The 25,957-nt window shown below is 44.4% G+C and overlaps 1 protein-coding gene across 1 annotated transcript in view; it reads left to right on the plus strand.

The window, feature by feature from the left end:
• The window catches only part of ctnnd2a (catenin (cadherin-associated protein), delta 2a), a 386,866-nt gene extending 371,008 nt beyond the window's left edge, over positions 1-15,858 (plus strand). Inside the window, exons 24-27 of the mRNA XM_031795295.1 lie at positions 5,237-5,363; positions 7,929-8,060; positions 11,091-11,167; positions 11,633-15,858. Coding sequence (XP_031651155.1) covers positions 5,237-5,363; positions 7,929-8,060; positions 11,091-11,167; positions 11,633-11,953 — 657 coding nt within the window. The 3' untranslated portion in view covers positions 11,954-15,858. The remainder of the gene's footprint in view (positions 1-5,236; positions 5,364-7,928; positions 8,061-11,090; positions 11,168-11,632) is intronic.
• Positions 15,859-25,957: the final 10,099 nt, after the last annotated feature.

A 25,957-nucleotide genomic window follows, 5' to 3' on the forward strand; every position in this document is an offset into this window, starting at 1 on the left:
ATGCCTTCTTGCTGGCTAGTGAGCAAGTGTGTGACGTAGTTTTAATTTCAAAATATCCTTAACATTCTACTGAATGGGAAAAGTTTCCTTTCAAATAGCCACTGCCTGGGTCTTTAGCCTTTATAGGGCTTTAGGAATTGAGTTTTAAGATCAGAGTGTATATTATACAGCTGTCTCAGTGAGAACATAAAGGGGATTTGACTGTAGGGAGAAAATGAAAGCATGAAGGGTTGAAGGTTAAAAAGCCTGACATGGAATGAGTGTGGTAAAACGACAGAAGTTGCCGTGGCTGAAGCTTGGAGGGATGAACCATTTTTTCGTAACCTTTATTCAGCCTAATCGTATCACACACACATACACACACGCACCTTGTGCGTAGGCTTTAAGTGCTTTATTCGCCTCTTACCTTGCAGCCTTGAAATACCTGTCCAATGTGGTTAGATGCAAGAGGCACAATGGTTGCCTGGCAACCAAACACTCTCCATGCTGGGGGGGGGGGGGGGGTGAAGATAGATAGGGAGAGGAGAGAGGGTAAGATAAGTGAGGGTGTGGAGGGGGGAAATGAGAGTGAGGGGATATGAGGAGAGGAGAGAGGGAGGGTAAGATAAGTGGGGGTGTGGAGGGGAGAAATGAGAGTGAGGGGATATGAGGAGTGGAGAGAGGGTAAGATAAGTGAGGGTGTAGAGGGGGGAAATGAGAGTGAGGGGATATGAGGAGAGGAGAGAGGGTAAGATAAGTGAGGGTGTAGAGGGGGGAAATTAGAGTGAGGGGATATGAGGAGAGAGGGAAATTGGGCGTCTTTGAACTGTATCAGAGAGGATCCTACCTTTGATCCTTCCGGAGCTCTGCAGGAAACAGGCGTGTCACGGCAGGACAGGATGTGTGCTTTAGCAGGTAAGGTAAAAGCTGAATCATGGCAGACAAGGGGAAGGCTTCCAAAGGAGGGAGAAATAGTGGTGACAGAACAGTCATGATTGTTACAGTATAATGACATCATTATTAACTATAAGGGTTATGGCTCTTGTATAGAGGATCCTAATGCTGAATCCAATGTTTAATGCTTTGTTAAGTGTTGTTTTCAGTTATCCTGTTTTTCTTCTTTATTTAATTGTGTTCCAGCTCAGTAGGTACCTGTTGTAGCTTTCTGTCATATCAACATAGCAATTATACAGCAGCAATTATGTGAGTGGAGTTTTGGGTGGTTAAGGTAGAGAAGCATTGTTAGTGCAGACGTTGACTTAATTGGTGGGTGAACCCAACTCAAGATTTCTGTCTGTTCCGTCTACAGTCTTTATATTGAAACAACAGGTGCTGTAATGTGGTGTTATAGTCATCTGGTGAATCACCTAACAGGGATCACTGTGGTGTTATAGTCATCTGGTGAATCAACAAACAGGGATCACTGTGGTGTTATAGTCATCTGGTGTAGGACCTAACAGGGATCAATCACTATGGTGTTATAGTCATCTGGTTAATCAACAAACAGGGATCACTGTGGTGTTATAGTCATCTGGTGTAGGACCTAACAGGGACCACTGTGGTGTTATAGTCATCTAGTGAATCAACTAACAGGGATCACTGTGGTGTGATAGTCACTGTGGTGTTATAGTCATCTGGTGAATCACCTAACAGGGATCACTGTGGTGTTATAGTCATCTGGTGAATCACCTAACAGGGATCACTGTGGTGTTTTAGTCATCTGGTGAATCACCTAACAGGGATCACTGTGGTGTTATAGTCATCTGGTGAATCACCTAACAGAGATCACTGTGGGGTTATAGTCATCTGGTGAATCACCTAACAGGGATCACTGTGGTGTTATAGTCATCTAGTGTAGGACCTAACAGGAACCACTGTGGTGTTATAGTCATCTGGTGAATCACCTAACAGGGATCACTGTGGGGTTATAGTCATCTGGTGTAGTACCTAACAGGGACCACTGTGGTGTTATAGTCATCTAGTGTAGGACCTAACAGGAACCACTGTGGTGTTATAGTCATCTGGTGAATCACCTAACAGGGATCACTGTGGGGTTATAGTCATCTGGTGTAGTACCTAACAGGGACCACTGTGGTGTTATAGTCATCTAGTGTAGAACCTAACAGGAACCACTGTGGTGTTATAGTCATCTGGTGAATCACCTAACAGGGATCACTGTGGGGTTATAGTCATCTGGTGTAGGACCTAACAGGAACCACTGTGGTGTTATAGTCATCTGGTGAATCACCTAACAGGGATCACTGGTGTCATATTCATCTGATGTAGGACCTAACAGGGATCACTGTGGTGTTATATTCATCTGATGAAGGACCTAACAGGGATCACTGTAGTGTTATAGTCACTGTGGTGTTATAGTCATCTGGTGAATCACCTAATAGGGATCACTTGTGTTATATTCATCTGATGAAGGACCTAACAGGGATCACTGTGGTGTGTGATTAATTTGGATTTATTTGGATTTATATTTTGGATTTGTTTTGTACTAATTTCGAAGACATTTAAACTTCTTGATGCTACTAGCGGGATAATTGTCATCAACAACCGCTGAATTACACAGCGCCACATTCAAATAATATTACTAAAAATATTTATATTCATGAAATCACAAGTGCAATATAGCAAAACACAGCTTAGCCTTTTGTTAATCCACCTGTCGTGTCAGATTTTGAAAATATGCTTTACAGCGAAAGCAATCCAAGCGTTTGTGTAAGTTTATCGATCGCTCCACAAAATATTATGAACACCTAGCATCAAAGTAGCTTGGTCACAAAAATCAGAAAAGCAATCAAATTAATCGTTTACCTTTGATGATCTTCGGATGTTTTCACTCACGAGACTCCCAGTTGCACAATAAATGTTCCTTTTGTTCCATAAAGATTATTTTTTTATATCCAAAATACCTCAGTTTGTTTGGCACGTTATGTTCAGAAATCCACACTAAAGAGCGGTCACGACAACGCAGACGAAAATTACAAATAGTATCCGTAATGTCCACAGAAACATGTCAAACGTTTTTTATAATCAATCCTCAGGTTGTTTTTAAAATATATAATTGATAATATATCAACCGCAACTGTCTTTTTCAGTAGGAGAGGGAACGGCAATGGCTGCCCTAACTCTGTTGCGCCAAGCAAAACGCTGCTGGCACCCAGCCATACAATGATGCGATGTTATCGTTCTCGCTCATTTTTCAAAATAAAAGCCTGAAACTATGTCTAACGACTGTTGACACCTTGAGGAAGCGATAGGAAAAGGAATCTGGTTGATATCCCTTTAAATGGAGCAAAGGCAGGCTATGGAACATGGGGTTTTCAAAATAGAAGCCACTTCCTGGTTTGATTTTCCTCAGGGTTTCGCCTGCAATATCAGTTCTGTTATACTCACAGACAATATTTTGACCGTTTTGGAAACTTTAGAGTGTTTTCTATCCTAATCTGTCAATTATATGCATATTCTAGCATCTGGTCCTGAGCAATAGGCCGTTTACTTTGGGAACATTATTTTTCCAAACATAAAAATAGTGCCCCCTAGCTTCAAGAGGATTATACAGTGGGGAGAACAAGTATTTGATACCTACTTACAAAGCATGTAGAGGTCTGTAATTGTTATCATAGGTACACTTCAACTGTGAGAGACGAAAATCCAGAAAATCACATTGTATGATTTTTTTATTTGCATTTTATTGCATGACATAAGTATTTGATCATCTACCAACCAGTAAGAATTCCGGCTCTCACAGACCTGTTAGTTTTTCTTTAAGAAGCCCTCCTGTTCTCCACTTATTACCTGTATTAACTGTTTGAACTCGTTACCTGTATAAAATACACCTTTCCACACACTCAATCAAACAGACTCCAAACCCCTCCACAATGGCCAAGACCAAAAAGCTGTGTAAGGACATCAGGGTTAAAATTGTAGACCTGCACAAGGCTGGGATGGGCTACAGGACAATAGGCAAGCAGCTTGGTGAGAAGGCAACAACTGTTGGCACAATTATTAGAAAATGGAAGAAGGTCAAGATGACGGTCAATCACCCTCGGTCTGGGGCTCCATGCAAGATCTCACCTCGTGGGGCATCAATGATCATGAGGAAGGTGAGGGATCAGCCCAGAACTACACGGCAGGACCTGGTCAATGACCTGAAGAGAGCTGGGACCACAGTCTCAAAGAAAACCATTAGTAACACACTACACCGTCATGGATTAAAATCCTGCAGTGCACGCAAGGTCCCCCTGCTCAAGCCAGCGCATGTCCAGGCCCATCTGAAGTTTGCCAATGACCATCTGGATGATCCAGAGGAGGAATGGGAGAAGGTCATGTGGTCTGATGAGACAAAAATAGAGCTTTTTGGTCTAAACTCCACTCGCCCTTCCTACTGTTTGGAGGAAGAAGAAGGATGAGTACAACCACAAGAACACAATCCCAACCGTGAAGCATGGAGGTGGAAACATCATTCTTTGGGGATGCTTTTCTGCCAAGGGGACAGGACGACTGCACTGTATTGAGGGGAGGATGGATGGGGCCATGTATCGCGAGATCTTGGCCAACAACCTCCTTCCCTCAGTAAGAGCATTGAAGATGGGTCGTGGCTGGGTCTTCCAGCATAACAACGACCCGAAACACACAGCCAGGGCAACTAAGGAGTGGCTCCGTAAGAAGCATCTCAAGGTCCTGGAGTGGCCTAGCCAGTCTCCAGACCTGAATCTAATAGAAAATCTTTGGAGGGAGCTGAAAGTCCGTATTGCCCAGCGACAGCCCCGAAACCTGAAGGATCTGGAGAAGATCTGTATGGAGGAGTGGGCCAAAATCCCTGCTGCAGTGTGTGCAAACCTGGTCAAGAACTACAGGAAACGTATGATCTCTGTAATTACAAACAAACGTTTCTGTACCAAATATTAGGTTCTGCTTTTCTGATGTATCAAATACTTATATCATGCAATAAAATGCAAATGAATTACTTAAAAATCATACAATGTGATTTTTCTGGATTATTGTTTTAGATTCCGTCTCTCACAGTTGAAGTACCTATGATAACAATTACAGACCTCTACATGCTTTGTAAGTAGGAAAACCTGCAAAATCGGCAGTGTATCAAATACTTGTTCTCCCCACTGTATCTGTCTGTGTATGTTCTGTAGGATAGATTTTTCAATGTGTGTACTTTACAGGGCGATTCTCTCTCACACTTTTGTTCTCTCTCTCTCTCTCTCTCTCTCTCTCTCTCTCTCTCCTACAGGATGGATACTCTCAGTATCACTTTGTTGGTTCTGCCTCTACGATAGAGAGAGACAGACAGAGACCCTACTCCTCCTCTCGCACCCCCTCTGTGTCCCCTGTACGAACCTCACCCAACAACCGCTCAGGTCAGTGTGCGTGTGTGTGTGTGTGTGTGTGTGTGTGTGTGTGTGTGTGTGTCAGAGGAGGCTGGTGGGATGAGCTGTAGGAGGACAGGCTCATTGTAATTGCTGGAATGGAATAAATGGAACGGTATCAAATACAGCTAGCTTGCCTGTGGCTGTGCTTCCTCCACAGTGGATTTAGCCTGGTGATGAGGCAGAAAAGTGCCTCTCCTCCCCCTGGCTTAGTGGACTCTTTAACTGGCCCTGGCCTTTGCTTCAGAGCAACTAGCTTCCCTGCTTAATGGTGTGTGTATGTGTACGTGTGTGTGTGTGTGTGTGTGTGTGTGTGTGTGTGTGTGTGTGTGTGTGTGTGTGTGTGTGTGTGTGTGTGTGTGTGTGTGTGTGTGTGTGTGTGTGTGTGTGTGTGCGTCTGTGCCTGTGTTCAATAGCTGTTCCATCTCAAGGTCAATAAAAAAACATCACTATGTCTTGCCACTTCATTTCTCTGCACCTACTAAGAACAGTATTATAATGGCATACTGCAAGTGAGAGTGTGGTATAGTAGTGATAACAGTTCCCCGAGGAGTGAAGTTAGACATGATGACGTAAGAGGAGGAGAGGGGAAGATGAGACTAACTTTGAATATTGACATTGAGAATCAGGAGCTTAGAGGGATTGTCACGCCCTGACCGTAGATTGCTTTGTAGGTTTCTATTTTTTGTTTGGTCAGGGTGTGATGTGGGTGGGCATTCTATGTTGTAGGTCTAGGTTTTCTTTTTCTATGTGTTTGGCCTGGTATGGTTCCCAATCAGAGGCAGCTGTCAATCGTTGTCTCTGATTGAGAGCCATACTTAGGCAGTCTGTTTTCCCATTTTGAGTTGTGGGTGATTCTTTTCTGGTTGGTGTTTGTTGCACCTGTCAGAACTGTTCGTTGGTTTTGTTCTTTTTGTTTGTGTATTCATCTTTATTAAAGGTATTATGGATACGTACCACACTGCACTTTGGTCCTCCTCTCCTTCCACCAATGACAATCATTACAGGGATATAGAAACTCTGCTCTCTCCTTTATCACGCTCTATTCCTGCGTTGCATGGTTCCCTCGTTCTTCTGTTCCCCTGCTCTCCAGTACATGCTGTTCTGGATCTGCTACAACCATGTTTTCTAGCCTCTGAGACCGATCAAAGCATAGAGAGAGAGAGAGAGAGAGAGAGAGAGAGATGTGTGCGTCATCATCATTCAAGCGTAGGACCTTGCCTGTTCTCTGTGATTAACACTAGCCAAGAGAGACCCTGACCTAGGGCCCATGCACACACACTGTCTCCGTGGGACTGTAGTAAATGATAAGGGTTTCATGGCTGAACTGTTTCTCTCCTCAGACAATCTCAGAGTAACTGAATGATCCTGCTCACATGACTGTTCTAACTGTGAGTGTGTGTGCATGTGCGTGCATGTGTCTGTGCAAGCGTGTATGACCTTTCAAAGCCCCTTGGCGCTCACTGTACCATGCTGATAGCTCTCAGACCTGATCTCCATGGGTAACCGTATCTAACAGTGATGAGCTTGGTCTCCGGGGTTACGGGATCTAACGGTGTTGTGTTACGGTAGTGATTATCCGTTTAACATAGTTGCTGTCACAGGGTTGTCACACTCCCCTCCCCTCTCCTCCCCTTCCCACCCCTCCTCTCCCCACCCCTCCTCTCCCCTCTCCGCTCACCATCTCTCTCCTCCTTTCCCCTCACGCCTCCTCTCCCCTCCTCAACCCTCCTCTCCCCACCCTTCCTCTCCCCTCCCCACCCCTACTCTCCCTTCCCATCATCCCTCCTCTCCCCTCCTCTCCCCTCCTCTCCTCTCCCCACCCCTCCTCCCCCCACCCTTCCACTCCCCACCCCTCCTCTCCCCACCCTTCCTCTCCCCACCTCTATTCTCCCTTCACATCCCCCCCTCCTCTCACCTCCTCTCTCCTCTCCTCTCCTCTCCCCACCCCTCCTCTCTTCTTCCCTCCTCTCCACTCCCCTCCTCTTCTTTCCTCCCCTCCTCTCCCCTCCCTGCTTCTCCCATCCCCTCCCCACCCCACCCCCCTCTCCTCTCCCCACCCCTCCTCTCCCCACCCATCCCCACCTCTCCTCTTCCCTCCCCTCCTCTCCTCCTCTCTCTATTGTTCTAGTAAGGAACAGTATGTTGTGTATGTTTCTATTAGGTTATTTATATTTATAGAATAGTCTTTTAGGGATGAACATGCTACTTAAAGCCTTCTCTGATCTGGATGGTTTAATGCAGTGTAGGTGAGCAGTTGATATTATGTCTGAAGTATTCACTTGATAAGAGTGTTTAGGTAAGCAGTATCATAGAGACTGTAGTGTGTGGGTAAGCATTTTCAGGGGACTGTAAGAGGAGATCACATGCCCCCTGTGAGTGAGTGTCTGTGTGTTCGGGTGTGCGTGTGAGTAAGGGTTTTCAAGGGAATTACTGTGTGCTACTCTGACCTGCAGGAGACGACCTTCAGGCTGTCACACTAAACATACCTAATGATGAGTAATGTGTGTGTGTGTGTGTGATTGTGTGTGTCTGACCGGTGTGTGTGTAATACAGTAAGCGCCCCGGCCTCTCCCAGAGAGATGATGAGTATGAAGGATCGCAAGCCCGAAAACGACTCCACGGCAACCAACGCAGGTTTCCACAGCAACAAAGGAGAGCACACATCCCGGAAAGACGCCATGGCAGGTGTGTGAGAGAAGATATAAAGAATAGATTATTACTTTCTATCTACGCATCTCTTTCCGCCATTCTCCCCCCTCTCTCTCCCCCTCCCACTCTCACCCCCCTCTCTCTCTCTCCCCTCCCTCTCTCTTCCCTCTCTCTTCCCCTCCCTCTCTTTCTCCCCTCTCTCCCCTCACTCTCTCTCTCCCGCTCGTCTCTCTCCCCCCTCTCTCTCTCCTCCTCCCTCTCTCTCTCCCCCCTCCCTCTCTCCCCCTCCCTCTCTCTTCCCCTCCCTCTCTCTCTCCCCTCTCTCTCCCCTCACTCTCTCTCTCTGCTCTCTCGCCCTCTCTCTCTCTCCTCCTCCCTCTCTTTCTCCCCCTCCCTCTCCCCCCCCCTCTCCTCCCCCTCCCACTCTCACCCCCCTCTCTCCCTCCCTCTCTCTCTCTCTCCCCTTCCCTCCCCCCTCCCTCTCTCTTCCCCTCCCTCTCTTTCTCCCCTCTCTCCCCTCACTCTCTCTCTCCGCTCCTCTCTCTCCCCCCTCTCTCTCTCCTCCTCCCTCTCTCTCTCCCCCTCCCTCTCTCCCCCTCCCTCTCTCTTCCCCTCCCTCTCTCTCTCCCCTCTCTCTCCCCTCACTCTCTCTCTCCGCTCTCTCGCCCTCTCTCTCTCTCCTCCTCCCTCTCTTTCTCCCCCTCCCTCTCTCTTCCCCCTCCCTCTCTCTCTCCCCTTCCCTCCCTCCCTCCCTCCCTCCCTCCCTCCCTCTCTCTTCCCCTCACTCTCAATTCAATTCAATTTCAATTTAAGGGCTTTATCTCTTTCTCCCCTCTCTCCCCTCACTCTCTCTTTACGCTCTCTCTCCCCCCCCTCTCTCCTCCTCCATCTCTCTCTCCCCCCCTCCCTCTCTCTCTCCGCTCTCTCGCCCTCTCTCTCTCCTCCTCCCTCTCTCTCTCTCCCCTCTCTCTCCCCCCTCTCTCTCTCCCCCCCCCCCTCTCTCTATCTATTGCTGAGTTTTTCTCATATAATAACCTCAATAGATCACGAATAAAATAATGTCCAGGACAAAGGTTTGAGTTCTTGAATCAAACGGTTTATTCTGAAACTCAACAGGCTACTGTAGCCTACGCCAGGTACATCTGTATAATACGCAAATCATCAGCAATTAGTTATCTCACTTGTCCATCGCCTCAGTCAAGACTTGCCACTTCCAGAATCCTACATTTGTTTTAGTTTTGTTTTCAAAGCATCTTTGATATTGTCTTTGTAATGAAAGTGCTATATACAATCCATCTATTATTATTATTATTGTAATATACAGGTAACTGCAGTAAATGAGGGTTCTGGTGGCTCTGTTGTAGTCTGGGGTGTCATTTTCCTGGCATGGTTTAGGTCCTCTCTACCCCTTAGAGGAAAAGGTAAACGCCAATACAGCCATTCTGACTGATCATTTTTATCCTGATGGGAGTGGTCTCTTCCAGGATGACAGTGCCTTCATCCACAGGGCACAAGTGGTGACTGAATGGTTTGATGAGCATGAAAACGATGTAAACCATATGCCATTGCCATCTCAGTCACCAGAACTCAACCCAATTGAACACTTCTGGGAGATTCTGGAGAAGTGCCTGAGACAGCGTTTTCCACCACCATCAACAAAACACCAAATTATGGTATTTCTCGTGGAAGAATGGTGTCACATCCCTCCAATAGAGTTCCAGACACTTGTAGAATTGATGCCAAGGTGCATTGAAGATGTTCTGGCTCGTGGTGGCCCAACACCCCTTTATTTTGGCAGTTTCCTGTAGCTCTCTTAACTCATTAATTAAGAGGCATTCACTAATTACTAGTTTAAACTTACATTCTGTATAGACATTTTGTCACTAATTAACTGTGTGACTTAAAGGCCGATGTTATTTTCACCAGAGTCTCTGACATGTTCTCAGGTTAAAGGCTGATGATGTTTTCATCAGAAGTTCTGACATGTTCTCAGGTTAAAGGCTGATGTTGTTTTCATCAGAAGTTCTGACATGATCTCAGGTTAAAGGCTGATGTTTTCATCAGAAGTTCTGACATGTTCTCAGGTTAAAGGCTGATGTTGTTTTCATCAGAAGTTCTGACATGTTCTCAGGCTGAAGGACACATTCTCTCTTTAATATACGTATTCTTTCTCACACATCTTCTCCATCTATTTCTCTCAGTCTTTGTCTTACTTTTTCTGTCTTTCTTTCCTTCTCTCTCTCAATTCAATTCAAAGGGCTTATATTGGCATGGGAAACACATGTCTACATTGCCAAAGCTATTGAAATAAACAATTGAAAAAAGACCAGTAAACATTACACTCACAAATGTTCTATCTCTTTCTCTCTCTCTCTCTCTCTGTATCTCTCTCTCCCTCTCTCTCTCTGACACGCTCTCTTTCTCTCTCTCTCTCTCTCTCTCTCTCTCTGACACACTCTCTTTATCTCTCTCTTCCTCTCTCACACTCTTTCTCTCTCTCTGTCTCTGACATGCTCTCTTTATCTCTCTTTCTCTCACACACTCCTTCCCTGTCTCTCTCTCTGACATGCTCTCTTTATCTCTCTTTCTCTCACACACTCTTTCTCTCTCTCTCTCTCTGACACGCTCTCTTTATCTTTCTCTCTCTCTCTCTCTGACATGCTCTCTTTCTCTCTCACACTCTTTCTCTCTCTCTCTCTGACATGCTCTCTTTCTCTCTCACACTCTTTCTCTCTCTCTCTCTCTCTGACACACTCTCTTTATCTCTCTTTCTCTCTCACACTCTTTCTCTCTCTCTCTCTCTTTGACACGCTCTCTTTATCTCTCTCTTTCTCTGTCACACTCTTTCTCTCTGACACGCTCTCTTTATCTCTCTCTTTCTCTCACACTCTTTCTCTCTCTCTCTCTCTCACTCTCTCTCTCTCTCTCTCTCGCTCTTTCTCTCTCTCTCTGACACGCTCTCTTTCTCTCTCTCTTTCTCTCTCACACTCGCTCACACTCTCTCTCACTCTCTGACACTGTCTCTCTCTTTCTCTCTCTCTCACACACTCTCTCTCTCTCTGACAGTCCAAATCTCCTGTGGAACATCCACGTTGTTCCGGAACTCTTATGTAACTGCTAATGACGACATTAAACACAACCAGGTGAGTTACAGTACAACTACAAACACACACCCACACACACACATACAAATACATACATGCGCATGCAGACCTGCACACACACTCACATTGCTGCACGCACACACAGACACGCACAGATTTTTATGGCACGTCTTGTTAGCAAGTTACCTCCTTGGCATCTGGTGCCATGGTGATGGTTGTCATGGTGGCGTCTTCAGGAAGGTGGAGGTTCTGATAAGCTCTGATGTGTTCTGGAATCTTCACCAATGCCCCGCCCACAAACTGGAGAGCGTGAAACCGTGGAAACCTGAAACCACACCCCGCACTTATCCAATTAAAAACCTTATCTTATCACCACAGATGAAGTTAGACCAATTAAACGGCTCTGTGAAATGTGTCAACGTAAACTTAATACAGCCACAATTTTGGAAGATGAAACTAACTGTATAGTTTCTGATGTGTGATGAGTTTTTATTTCCTCTCCAGATCCCTCCTCAGCCCATGACCATAGCACCGCAGGCAGACTGCTCCTCTACACCTATAAAAGAATACGACACGTTCCCTCCATCCCTCCCTCCATCCTTCCCTCCGCCGCAGAACCCTGGCCGCATGCTGGATGACTCCTTCTTCGTGCCTCCAGACCAGCCCCTCCCCCAGCCCCCGTCTCAGGCTGCCACTGACCTCCGGATGCACCTGGGCCTCAAATCCACCGGCAACTACGTGGACTTCTACTCTGCATCCCGGCCCTACTCCGAACTCAACTACGAGACCAGCCACTACCCGGCCTCGCCTGACTCCTGGGTCTAGAGACAGGAGTCACAACTTATCTCTGGTCCTGGAGAGACATAGGCTTGTGCAGGCTTTAGCTCCAGCCTTGCAGTAACAACACCTGATTCAAGTAATTAAAGTGTTATGAACAGTTGTTTTTAGGATATCAGGTTTATTATTGCTGGGCTGGAACAAAAGCCTCCATGGTCCTGTAGCTCTCCCGGACTGGGAGTGAAAACACTGGTGTAGAGTAAGGTGGGAGTGGGAGGTTAATATTAGTTACTAACCACAGCAGAGATTGAGGGGGTAGAGGAGGGAGGTGCCAGGGGGTTGTTAGGGACTGAGGCGTGAAGAGGACTGTGCATGTGCATGAATACCACAATACATTTTCTTTCTGCCAGTTCAGTTTGTTCAAAGCTTGTTCCACTGGGAAAGTGAATGTATGGATATGTCAAAAGGGAGAGAAAGAAAGAGAGGGAGATAGACAGAGGAAAGAGAGAGAGAGAGAGAGCCTTGACGGAAAGAGAGAGAGAGAGAGAGAGAGAGAGAGAGAGAGAGAGAGAGAGTGAAGGCCTTGACGGAAAGAAAGCGAGAAAACAAGTGAATGATGACGGAAGGCTCTTACATTGACCTTCAGGAAGGAGGAGAAGAGACGAGGTGTAGAGAATTGGAGGAGAGGAAGAGTGGCGGTGAGGGTTCTTTGGCTAATCGGGATGAAAAGCGCCAGAACAGAGAAGGGAGAGAGGGATGAGTGGAATACACCAAGCTCAAGGCAAGAGTGGATGTTTACAGGAAAAACTAAGGGAGCAGCTTTCCACCCATTCATTACATTGACTTCTGACTTTCACCTCTCTATGGAATGTCCTCTATTCAAGAAGACTCTTCCAGCCATTTTATTTTCACATATTTTTTATTTGTATTTTTTTAAGTTGTGGATGTATAGTATTTTTGGTGTACAGTACAGTGACAGTTGAGAGACTTGTGTGGTATTGTGTATATTACACGAGTCACTAGCGACCGACCACTGCATATTGTTAGTCTGTAACAGGAACAATATCTATCAATGATCACTGTCTCCCTTTCCCACACCACATCTATTTGAACAGCCAGTGGTTGACTAGCAGTATTGTCTGTTCTCTGATCACGAAAAATGTCTGTCCAAAGCAGTTCAAGACCGACTACAACACCGATGACATCATTCCACACTCCTTCTTGACAGATTGCTTTTTCACTGCCTAAAAAATTAGATGTAGATATTTGAAATATACATTTCTTGTTTCTCCGTTTCCACACTCTGATATTTTATTTTGAAGATACAGTATTTAAAAGTTCTGAATTAAAATGGTTTTGCCATCCACAGTTACATGATACAGTCTGTCCCGTGTACAAGAACCAACCTTCTGCTTTCTAAGACGTTGTACATACCACCACTGTACATTAGAGAGAGAAGTGACATTGTGCCAAACTTTGCCCTCTCTGGTTCCAGCCCTAGACTGGAGGATGTATGCGACTCTCAGTTGACGTTTACAGACCATGACCAGTCATTCTCTCTCTTGTTGTATCTGCTTTGGTTTTGATGGGAGTAAGTTATACACTACCTACAGAGGGGTATCACTATAGAAAGGGGTACGTACGTCTCCTTCTTAAATGAACAGACCTGCCTATGTTAGTTGAGCGTGTATGTGTGTGCGTGTGTGTATGTGTGCGCATGTGCGCGTTTGGGTGTGTGTCTTGATCACTGTCTGAAAGAAGAGGCATCCCTCCAGATAAGAGTCAGATTTTACAAAACACAACCCAAAGCAAAATTCACTTGACTGACATGTCTATAGAGAATGAATGACAAATCTATATATCCTGCCTTCAGAAAGTATTCACACCCCTTGACTTATTCCACATTTTGTTGTTACAGCCTGAGTTCAAAATGGATTAAATATGTTTTTCTTCTCACTCATCTACACACAATACCCCATAATGTTTGCAAATGTGTTGAAAATGAAATACAGAAATATCTCACAACTTTGGCAGCGATTGGGAGTCTTTCTGGGTAATTCTAAGAGCTTTACACACCTGGATTGTGTAACATTATACCCATTCTTTTTTTATTCTTCAAGCCCTGTGTTTTCAAGTCTGCCATAGATCATTTATTTGTATTTATTTTTTCCACCCTGTTTCTCCCCAATTACAATCTTGTTTCATCGCTGCAACTCCCCAATGGGCTCTGAAAAGGGGAAGGTTGAGTCATGTGTCCTCCGTAACATGACCCGCCAAACTGCGCTCCTTAACACCCGCCCGCTTAACCCGGAAGCCAGCTGCACCAATGTGTCAGAGGAAACACTGTTCAACTGACGACGGAGGTCAGCTGGCAGGCGCCCGGCCTGCCACAAGGCGTCGCTAGAGCGTGATGAACCAAGTAAATGAACCAATGGAGCATGGTACTCAGTAATGTATTGTATTGAATTTGCCCCAAACATAACACCTTGTATTCAGGACAAACGGTTAATTGCTTTGCCATATTTTTTAGCAGTATTACTTTAGTGCCTTGTTGCAAACAGGATGCATGTTTTGGAATATTTTTATTGTAAACAGGCTGCCTTCTTTTCACTCTGTCATTTAGGTTAGTATTGTGGAGTAACTACAATGTTGTTGATCCATCCTCAGTTTTCTCCTATCACAGCCATTAAACCCTCGACTGTTTTAACTTCACGATTGGCCTCATGGTGAAATCCCTGAGCGGTTTCCTTCCTCTCCGGCAGCTGAGTTAGGAAGGATTTCCTTTGTAATGACTGGGTGTATTGATACACCATCCAAAGTGTAATTAATAACTTCATCATGCTCAAAGGGATATTCAATGTGTTTTTTTAAAACCCATATTTAACCCTTCTTTGCGAGGCATTGGAAAACGTCCCTGGTCTTTGTGGTTGAATATGTGTTTGAAATTCACTGCTCGACTGAGGGACCTTATAGATAATTGTGTGTGTGGTACAGAAATTAGGTAGTCATTCAAAAACAATTTTAAACACTATTATTGCATACAGAGGGAGTCCATGCAACTTATTGTGACTTGTTAAGTACAGTTTTACTTTTGAACTTATTTAGGCTTGCCATAACAAAGAGGTTGAATACAGTGGAGGCTGCTGAATGGAGGACGGCTCATAATAATGGCTGGAACGGCACTATTGGAATGACATCAAACACATAGAAACCATGTGTTTGATACCATTCCACTTATACCACAACAGCTATTACCACAAGCCCATCCTCTCCAATTAAGCTGCCACCAACCTCCTGTGGTTGAATACTTATTACTCAAGACATTTAAGCTTTCATGTTTTATTCATTTGTAAAGAAAATAATAATGGAAAAACATCATTCCACATTATGGGGTAGTGTGTGTAGGCCAGTGACACAAAAACAACAATTTAATCATTTTAAATTCAGGCTGTAGCACAACAAAATGTGGAAAAAGTCAAGGGGTGTGAATACTTTCTGAAGGCACTGCATATATATATATATACAATGGTATCAAACACATGGTTTATGTGTGTTTGATGTCATTCCATATACATATATATATATATATACTTTTTATGTGCAGGTGTTGGTGTCACTAAAAGCAACAATGTTTTATGGAGAAAAAAAACCTGTACAATATGACTCTGTTCACGTGACTGTACTGATGATGACGATGATGATGAAGTTTGAACCCCCTGTTGAGAAGACAGCTCGGTTCCAATATTCACACTAGCATACTAGTTATTTGGCTATACATTCTAAGCAGTACGCTAGAGTAGATATTGGAACGTAGCAGAACCAACAGAACCTAGCTGATAATGTTGACACTATGGTGCGCGTTGTGATGTCGTGTGTCCTGGCTTATTAGAAGACCTTACTGAGTGTGGATGCTACCTTTAACACCAGGTAAATAAAAGACTCTTTGCAATCTATTCTAGCTATTCAACATTTATTTCACCAACTAAGTCATGAAGATAGTTTTTTTATTATTCACATTTTATTCATTACTTTGGTACTTTTTCAAAGTCATATAAGTCACTGAACTTTCAAGAGAACTTGAACTTCTTCCAAAAGTGAAAGCCAAGGTCGACAGTGACATTTAAAAACTCCCTTGAGGTTGGAAGAAACATTGAGTTGCCAGGGCATAAGTACAGAGGATGTTTAGACAGTAGTTCATCACTTTAACCTATCCTGGGCCAATCCTTTTCTATCACATCCTACCACATTTACCCAGATCTAAGATGATGATTTTTATCCTTATCAGGACCGCTATTTCCCTGCTACTGCTGTGTGTGTGTGTGTGTGTGTGTGTGTGTGTGTGTGTGTGTGTGTGTGTGTGTGTGTGTGTGTGTGTGTGTGTGTGTGTGTGTGTGTGTGTGTGTGTGTCCACGTCCTGAAAGCTATTTCCCTGCTACTTCTGTGTCTGTGTGTGTGTGTGTCCACGTCCTGAAAGCTATTTCCCTGCTACTTCTGTGTCTGTGTGTGTGTGTCCACGTCCTGAAAGCTATTTCCCTGCTACTTCTGTGTCTGTCTGTGTGTGTCCACGTCCTGAAAGCTATTTCCCTGCTACTTCTGTGTCTATCTGTGTGTGTGTGTGTCCACGTCCTGAAAGCTATTTCCCTGCTGCCCTGCAGATAAATCACATGCCACATGGTGTTATCTCCCTGACAGGCTCCACTGACAAGCAGCTGATTACATCTGGACTCATAAACACCTCCATTGGGGACTGGGCCAGCAGACATGTTGTTACATGTCCAACTGAAAATAGGCTCTGTCATAATGTGGATAGCTTACAAATGTATCCACAGACCTGATGCATTCTAGCCATGCATACACTGGCTATGGAGTAATAGACTGTAATAGAATGTTTCAAATAGAATGATAATCCCTTACATACCACTCTATAGATGAATAACAACTGTGACAAGATATAGACAGACCCTTCAACTCTCCTGGTACTTTCCCCCTGAAGTCACCTTTGATTCGTTTCATCAAAGAGCTAGGTGCCTGCTTACAAAGCCAGCCTGGAAGTGTTTTAGAAGAGCGGAAGAAGGAGGTGGTGGCACTTTGACAGTTGACTAGAACTCCTTTCCTTGCTGTGATCCAATGTAGTGCTCCGCGATAACTGTATTGTCGTGATTATTACCCTTCACAATAATTAGACACGTTAGACACTGTCAGAGAAAGTAGTCCCACAGTGGATGGGTGGTGGTAATGTGGCATGAAAATAGCTCTTCAATTTCACCTCCATTTTATGCCTCAAACACGGCAGAGACAGACACCGCCGGGGACGTGGTACCACGCTGTACTGTTCCTCTCTGCTCTGCTGCTCGCCTCTGCCCATCGAGCCGTGGCAAACCTCGGGCACAGAGGAGGTGTGTGCGTGGATGGGTGTGTGCATGTGCATGCGTCAAGGGTGAAATTGTGGTTTAGATAATTGGGGGGCGAACAGTGGATGGGGTGTCCAGGGGGTCCTCTTTTAAAACACATTTCCTGCAATTATACACAGTATAAGTGGAAGGATAAGTGGAAGCCCCCCCCCCCCAATAATTGAAATATTGAATTAACATATATTATAATATATGTTACTTTAAAGGTTGACTTTGGGCAAAAATGCTAAAAACAACATCTTTAAATTGTATAACTGATCAATGCACCATCATACCAGATCATTGAATGCTTAAAAAACAAAAGAAAGTTGGCTACAGAAGTGGCACTTCTGTACAAAGACAAATCCTGTGAATGACGTCAACTTATACTGGAAGAGTTACTGGCTAGCTACAAAGTGGCAAACTTAGCTAACAAACTAGCTACTTGGGTCATGGTGTGCATGACAAGAATGACACATCGATGAACCACAAAAGGCACACCCCATTTCTGTTAAAAAAATTGAGAAAGAAGAGGAGTTGGACCGTTTTTTCGCACCCAAAGTCGATAGTTAAAGCTAATTTCCTGTAATTCTACACATTTTGCCATTGCTTTTGACGTGTTTGTATGCTATCTGGGGGGACCCACAAGCCGAAACACTTTTAACATAAATGATTGGGGAGTAGAGGGGACAAACCAAACTGCTCTGAATTGGGGGGGCATCCCCCCCCCACCCCCCCATGGAAATTTCACCTACGGCATGCACATATGTGTGTGTGCACGCATGGTGGTTCAGTCTAGAGGGTTTGAAACGAATATCTATTTCTGATTAAACAAAGATGAGCATTCAGCAGTGTGCCTAAGATACAGACAGACAGACCTAACAATATTATGTATGAGAAACAGAATTCTAATCCGCTTTAGGAGCGAGGTAGGGAGAGAGAGAGATACAGAGAAAGTCAGACGGAGCAAGACAGAGGGAGGTAGCGAGAGAGAGAGAAGGGGGAGAAAGAAAGGGTAGCTGAGCGAAATGGGAGAAGAGGGGGACTAAAAGACGACAGCGGCAGTGAGAAAGAGGAGCCCAGACTGCTCTGTGTGATTCGTTTAGGGCCATGTTAGAAACCCTGACGGTTCAATTTGAGCTCTGCCTAGGAACCTGGCGTCGGGCGCATACGATAGGAATGATTAATGTTGCTGATGAGCTAAATACAAAACCTCTGGTGTGTGGAATAGCAACATGAATGGAGGAATAGTGGAGAACAGCCTTGCTATGCACCGCACCTAAACTCTGTAAGCTATGACTGGCAGGGAATGGTTTGGACCTAAACAGTGGTTTTAGCCTGGTGTTCATTACATGCCAGATGCCACAGTAAAGGGGACACATTTAGTAGGCCAATCATACCGCTATTACTTTTTGAATATGACACAATGAATATTAGTAAATGTCATCATTGTGTCCCTCCCTCCCTCTCCTCCTACTCCACACATAGAAGCACACACCATGACATCCTGTCAGCTGGAATCTCCTCACCCTGAATGAAGCATGACAGTACAGTAGAGTGTTACCCATTGGAGACAAGGATAGACAGTTCTTCTTTACCGTTGCAGAAACTAGTCTTTGGTTTTAGCCTGCTGTGAAACCATACCCCCTACAGAGAGAGAGAGAGAGAGAGAGAGAGAGAGAACGTGTGTTCTTGTCAGATGAGGCATAGTCACTAACTTGTGACGTCCCCATTCTGTCTCTCTGTAAACCTTCACAGAGAGAGCTTCTCCCAGGCACACAAACACACACACGCATAGCAATCGTTCTGGGACTTTGTGTTTGTCTTTAGCTGTGGTCACTAACCCCCAGCCACACACAGACAGACAGACCGACCGACCGACAGGACAGACTTACGTACCTCAGTGTAGTCTACCCACTGTTACCTGCTCTGTCTAGCACCACTGTTATCTCTCTGTCTACCCACTGTTACTTGCTCTGTCTAGCACTGCTGTTACTTGCTCTGTCTACCCACTGTTACCTGCTCTGTTAAACACCACTGTTACCTGCTCTGTCTATCACTACTGTTACCTGTTCTGTCTATCACTACTGTTACCTGTTCTGTCTATCACTACTGTTACCTGTTCTGTCTATCACTACTGTTACCTGTTCTGTCTATCACTACTGTTACCTGTTCTGTCTATCACTACTGTTACCTGTTCTGTCTATTACTACTGTTACCTGTTCTGTCTACCCACTGTTACCTGTTCTGTCTACCCACTGTTACCTGTTCTGTCTACCCACTGTTATCTGTTTTGTCTAACACTACTGTTACCTGTTCTGTCTAACACTACTGTTACCTGTTCTGTCTAGCACTACTGTTACCCGTTCTGTCTAGCACTACTGTTATCTGTTTTGTCTAACACTACTGTTATCTCCCCTGTCTAACACTACTGTTACCTCCCCTGTCTAACACTACTGTTACCTCCCCTGTCTAACACTACTGTTACCTGTTCTGTTTAACACTACTGTTACCTGTTATGTCTATCACTACTGTTACCTGTTCTGTCTACCCACTGTTATATGTTTTGTCTAACACTACTGTTACCTCCCCTGTCTAACACTACTGTTACCTCCCCTGTCTAACACTACTGTTACCTCCCCTGTCTTACACTACTGTTACCTGCTATGTCTACCCACTGTTATCTGTTTTGTCTAACACTACTGTTATCTCCCCTGTCTTACACTACTGTTACCTGCTATGTCTACCCACTGTTATCTGTTTTGTCTAACACTACTGTTATCTCCCCTGTCTTACACTACTGTTACCTGTTCTGTCTACCCACTGTTACCTGTTCTGTCTAACACTACTGTTATCTCCCCTGTCTTACACTACTGTTACCTGCTATGTCTACCCACTGTTATCTGTTTTGTCTAACACTACTGTTATCTCCCCTGTCTAACACTACTGTCACCTGTTCTGTCTACCCACTGTTACCTGTTCTGTCTATCACTACTGTTACCTGTTCTGTCTACCCACTGTTATCTGTTTTGTCTAAAAACTACTGTTATCTCCCCTGTCTTACACTACTGTTACCTGTTCTGTCTACCCACTGTTACCTGTTCTGTCTAACACTACTGTTATCTCCCCTGTCTTACACTACTGTTACCTGCTATGTCTACCCACTGTTATCTGTTTTGTCTAACACTACTGTTACCTCCCCTGTCTTACACTACTGTTACCTGCTATGTCTACCCACTGTTATCTGTTTTGTCTAACACTACTGTTATCTCCCCTGTCTAACACTACTGTTACCTGTTCTGTCTACCCACTGTTACCTGCTCTGTCTACCCACTGTTATCTGTTTTGTCTAACACTACTGTTACCTCCCCTGTCTTACACTACTGTTACCTGCTATGTCTACCCACTGTTATCTGTTTTGTCTAACACTACTGTTACCTCCCCTGTCTAACACTACTGTTACCTGCTATGTCTACCCACTGTTATCTGTTTTGTCTAACACTACTGTTATCTCCCCTGTCTAACACTACTGTTACCTGTTCTGTCTACCCACTGTTACCTGTTCTGTCTATCACTACTGTTACCTGTTCTGTCTACCCACTGTTATCTGTTTTGTCTAAAAACTACTGTTACCTCCCCTGTCTAACACTACTGTTACCTGTTCTGTCTACCCACTGTTACCTGTTCTGTCTACCCACTGTTACCTGTTCTGTCTATCACTACTGTTATCTCCCCTGTCTTACACTACTGTTACCTGTTCTGTCTACCCACTGTTATCTGTTTTGTCTAACACTACTGTTATCTCCCCTGTCTTACACTACTGTTACCTGTTCTGTCTGCCCACTGTTATCTGTTCTGTCTATCACTACTGTTACCTGTTCTGTTTAACACTACTGTTACCTGTTCTGTCTATCACTACTGTTACCTGTTCTGTCTACCCACTGTTATCTGTTTTGTCTAAAAACTACTGTTACCTCCCCTGTCTTACACTACTGTTACCTGTTCTGTCTTACACTACTGTTACCTGCTCTGTCTAGCACCACTGTTACCTGCTCTGTCTACTTACTTTTACCTGCTCTGACTAGCACTTTTAGTAAATGTATTAGGATCCTCTGCCAAGGCAGCAGATACTCTTCCTGAGGTCCAAACATGTGATTGGTCCTTCTATACACACACACACACTGATGAATTGAAATAGCATTGTTTAGATGAACACTCACACACCCGACTGGGAGGTTTGGACATTTTTTAAAAGCTGTATTCTCCCCTCTAGTGGTCACATGCAAGAACAAACACATGTACACACGTACACACACAACCTAAAGGCATGGGGACCATAATACTTGTGAACATAAGCAAGCATTTAAAGGTAAGGTCGATTTACTTGCATGTAACAGAAAACTAAATTGAATCTGGTCCCATAAAATAACATGGCACACGTTAGCCCTTTGCTAACCTCACCAAGTGGCAGTGATTACATCCTGGCACAACCAGTTCAATTTGGAGATGTTGTGGGATGTGTTCCAACACTTGTTCATGGAATCGTCCTTAACATCAGTCCAACATTATGCTCTAATAAGCAAACCAACTTGGCTATCACATCTGCATTGCTGTTTGGCATTTTAGGCTGGGTTTCTGTACAGGACTTTGTGAGATCAGCTGATGTAAAAAAGGCTTTATAAATAAATGTGATTGATTGATTTGACTGACTGCTCTAATTGCTCATTGTGTTTTGCCTAGTCCAGGTAATTAACTCAGATTGTGGCATAATTCTGACCATAATTTTATCCTCCTGATTCCTGCTTACAAGCTAAAACTACAGCAGGAAGTACCAGTGACTCGGTCAATGCGGAAGTGGTAAAATGACACGGATGCTACGCCACAGGACTGTTTTGCTGGAATATGTTTCAGGATTCATCCAATGGCATTGAGGAGTATACCACCTCAGTCATCGGCTTCATCAATAAATTAATTGACGACGTCATCCCCACAGTGACTGTACGTACATATCCCAACCAGAAGCCATGGATTTACAGGCAACATCGCAACGAGCTAAAGGCTGGAGCTGCCGCTTTCAAGGAGCGGGACATTAATCCGGGCGCTTATAAGAAATCCCGCTTTGCCCTCAGACGAACCATCAAACAAGCCAAGCGTCAATACAGGATTAAGATTGAATCCTACAACACCGGCCCTGACGCTCGTCGGATGTGGCAGGGCTTGAAAACTTTTACAGACTACAAAGGGAAACTGAGACACAGGCTGCCCAGTGACGCGAGCCTACTAGATAGGCTAAATGCCTTTTACGCTCGCTTCGAGGCAAGCAACACTGAAGCATGCATATGAGAACACTAGCTGTTCTGGATGACAGTGTGATAACGCTCTCGGGAGCCGATGTGAGCAAGACCTTTAAACAGGTCAACATTCACAAAGCCGCGGGAGCAGACGGATTACCATGACGTGCACTCAAAGCATGGACCAACTGGCAAGTGTCTTCACTGACATTTTCAGCCTCTCCTCGTCCGAGTCTGTACTACCTACATGTTTCAAGCAGATCACCATAGTCCGTGTGCCCAAGGAAGTGAAGGTAACCTGCCTAAATTATTAGCACTCATGTCGGTAGCCATGAAGTGCTTTGAAAGGCTGGGCATGGCTCACATCAACAATGTTCTCCCGAATACCCTAGACTCACTCCAATTCGCATACCGCCCAAACAGATCCACAGATGACGCAATCTCAATCGCACTCCACACTGCCCTTTCCCACCTGGACAAAAAGAAACCCTATGTGAGAATGCTGTTCGTTGACTACAGCTCAGTGTTCAACACCATAGTGCCCACAAAGCTCATCACTAAGATAAGGACCCCGGGACTAAACTCCTCCCTCTGCAACTGGATCCTGGACTTCCTGACGGGCCGCCCCAAGGTTGTAAGGGTAGGCAACAACACGTCTGCCACGCTGATCCTCAACATTGGGTCCCCTCAGGGATGTGTACTTAGTCCTCTCTTGTACTCCCTGTTTACCCACAACTTTGTGGCCAAACACGACTCCAACACCATCGTTAAGTTTGCTGACGACACAACAGTGCTTCTTCACCTGCATTGCTTGCTGTTTTGGGTTTTAGGCTGGGTTTCTGTACAGCACTTTGTGACATCAGCTGAAATAAGAAGGGCTTTATAAATAAATTTGATTGAATTTGATTGGTAGGCCTGATCACCGACAACGATGAGACGGCCTATAGGGAGGAGGTCAGAGACCTGGCAGTGTGGTGCCAGGACAACAACCTCTCTGTCAATGTGAGCAAGACAAAGGAGCTGATCATGGACTACAGGAAAGGGCGAACCGAACAGGCCCCCATTAACATCGACGGGGCTGTAATGGAGCGGGTCGAGAGTTTCAAGTTCCTTGGTGTCACCAATGAACTATCATGGTCCAAACACACCAAGACAGACGTGAAGAGGACACGACAACACATTCCCCTTCAGGAGGCTGAAAAGATTTGGCATGGGTCCCCAGTACCTTCAAAAGTTCTACAGCTGCACCATCGAGAGCATCCTGACCAGTTGCATCCCCGCCTGGTATGGCAACTGCTCGGCATCTGACCGTAAGGCGCTACAGAGGGTAGTGTGTTCGGCGCATGTGACAAATAAAGTTTGATTTGATTTGGAGGGGTTGAATCGCACATGAGTCCCCACTCTTTGAAATGTGGATGTACATGTAGTCTATTGGGTTAGTGTGTTGAAAAGGGATGTAGACAACAGCTTGAAAATGTATAAAAAGGAATTTCTGCCTTGCACTCAAACACACTACTTTCGCCTAATAAACATATTTCAGGCTATATTACACCTGTACACCTAAATGTAAGCCCACATTTGATGCATTTTCATAATCATCTGCTTAGTCACATACAGTATGTGTTATTCACTGGAGGAGGACCCAAAGTGTACAGTAGAAATCATTTGCACTCTCAGTATCATCATACAGATGGCAGTATTGCAGTTTGAGTCGGCAGTCAATGTAGGAAGACTCTTCATTAGTATATACATGTAGGCCTACAATGTTTTATAGTTTATGCAATATTTTATAACAATTTTAATCGACCATCGAAGGACCGAGTTGGAACAGTTTTTTCCTGAGAAAAAAAGCTTGATGCGCAGTGGGCTCAAACCCACGGTTAAAACGCACTCTCAATTACGAGTGACCGCTTTAGCAGTGGGTGCCACCTAGAAACAGTTAATAGTTAAATTAAACAATTAAGGTTGTGCTAATGATAACCTATATGACTCCTAGGCTTTTCTTTTAATTTTTTTACAATGTCCGATAAACTTTCTTGGAAGGACCTAATTTATATTTTTCCCATAAAAGCACATGGATGTGTGCGAAACAGACATGATATATTTGATAGGTCGAAGAAGAAGTTGTGCCAGGATCATGTAATCAGTACCGCCTGGTGCTACTTGTACCACGTTATCTGATGGGACGAGATAGAATTTAGCGTTTGGTCACATCCAAGTAAATCAAAAATTTTAATTGCCTGACTCATTTTGTGCGTAAGAACATGAGGTGCGTTCAGTTCGCTTGAATAATTGCTACATTGCGGAACGGTTTGTACTGAATAACACTTTCCCCAAAACCTTATTGAATAGACTTTGAGGTACGTTTACTTTGCTCCGGTTTGGCGGTTGTGGCGAGGTGTGGCTTGACACAGTGAATTTCGTATTTAAAAGGCGGTGACCATGCTGACATTGTTCCCCAAGCTACAACCCAACCCCTGCCCGTTTTTCAACTGGTCTTTCAGTACAGCGTCCATTTCCGTTCAATTGTACGTTCCAGAACGTAAACATGTGCTGAATGAAGCCTGGTTTAACTTTAAATGCGTGCTTATGTTCACATGTATCGACAAATGTTGTTTATGTTATGAATTAATCAACAACATTGTTCTACAAAACAAGGAGAGAAGGACAGCAGTGACCTCCTAGCCTTTTGATTGGACATCAGCACATTGACACCTCTCATAGGACTACAACACCCTCTGGACAGGGGGAATAGGTGTTATAGGATGTCTTCGCTACTGTCAGAACCAAACACACGCACAGATGCCCACACTCACACACACACTGACTAGACGATTCCCTGATTTTCAGGGGTGAAAGTATAATTAATTTTTTCCTGGTACGGGACCTCCTATATACCTGCTATATATCAAACATATATCAAACATTTTTGTTTGCCATCATTGTAAATAATAAATTGTTCTTAACTGACTTGCCTAGTTAAATAAAAATCTCTGCCTTGGCAAAGTATCTGTGTTCTCATCGAACCACATATAGCATTTTTGGAGCGAAGGCTATAACGTTACCACCCGTTTTCAAGTAAATTACTTCCCTTTTCATGCCTCTGACATGTGCTAATGATTAAAAAAAAGTGGTATAATAGCCTACAGTGTTCTTGACATTTTGCTTTAATTATTGTGATATTCTCATGTTTTTACCGGTATGGTGTACCCTCACTATTTATTTTGCCGGGACGCCTTACCGGACCGTACATCCTTTTACTTTGACCACTGTTGATTTTATTTATCCATGGGAAATTCTTTATTCTGGCACTAGCCCCGTCCCGTACCTAACCTACACTACGTAAGACTGAACGTGACTTTCCTATTTGC

Source organism: Oncorhynchus kisutch, linkage group LG18, assembly GCF_002021735.2.
Source record: "Oncorhynchus kisutch isolate 150728-3 linkage group LG18, Okis_V2, whole genome shotgun sequence".
Classification (NCBI taxonomy): Eukaryota; Metazoa; Chordata; class Actinopteri; order Salmoniformes; family Salmonidae; genus Oncorhynchus; species Oncorhynchus kisutch.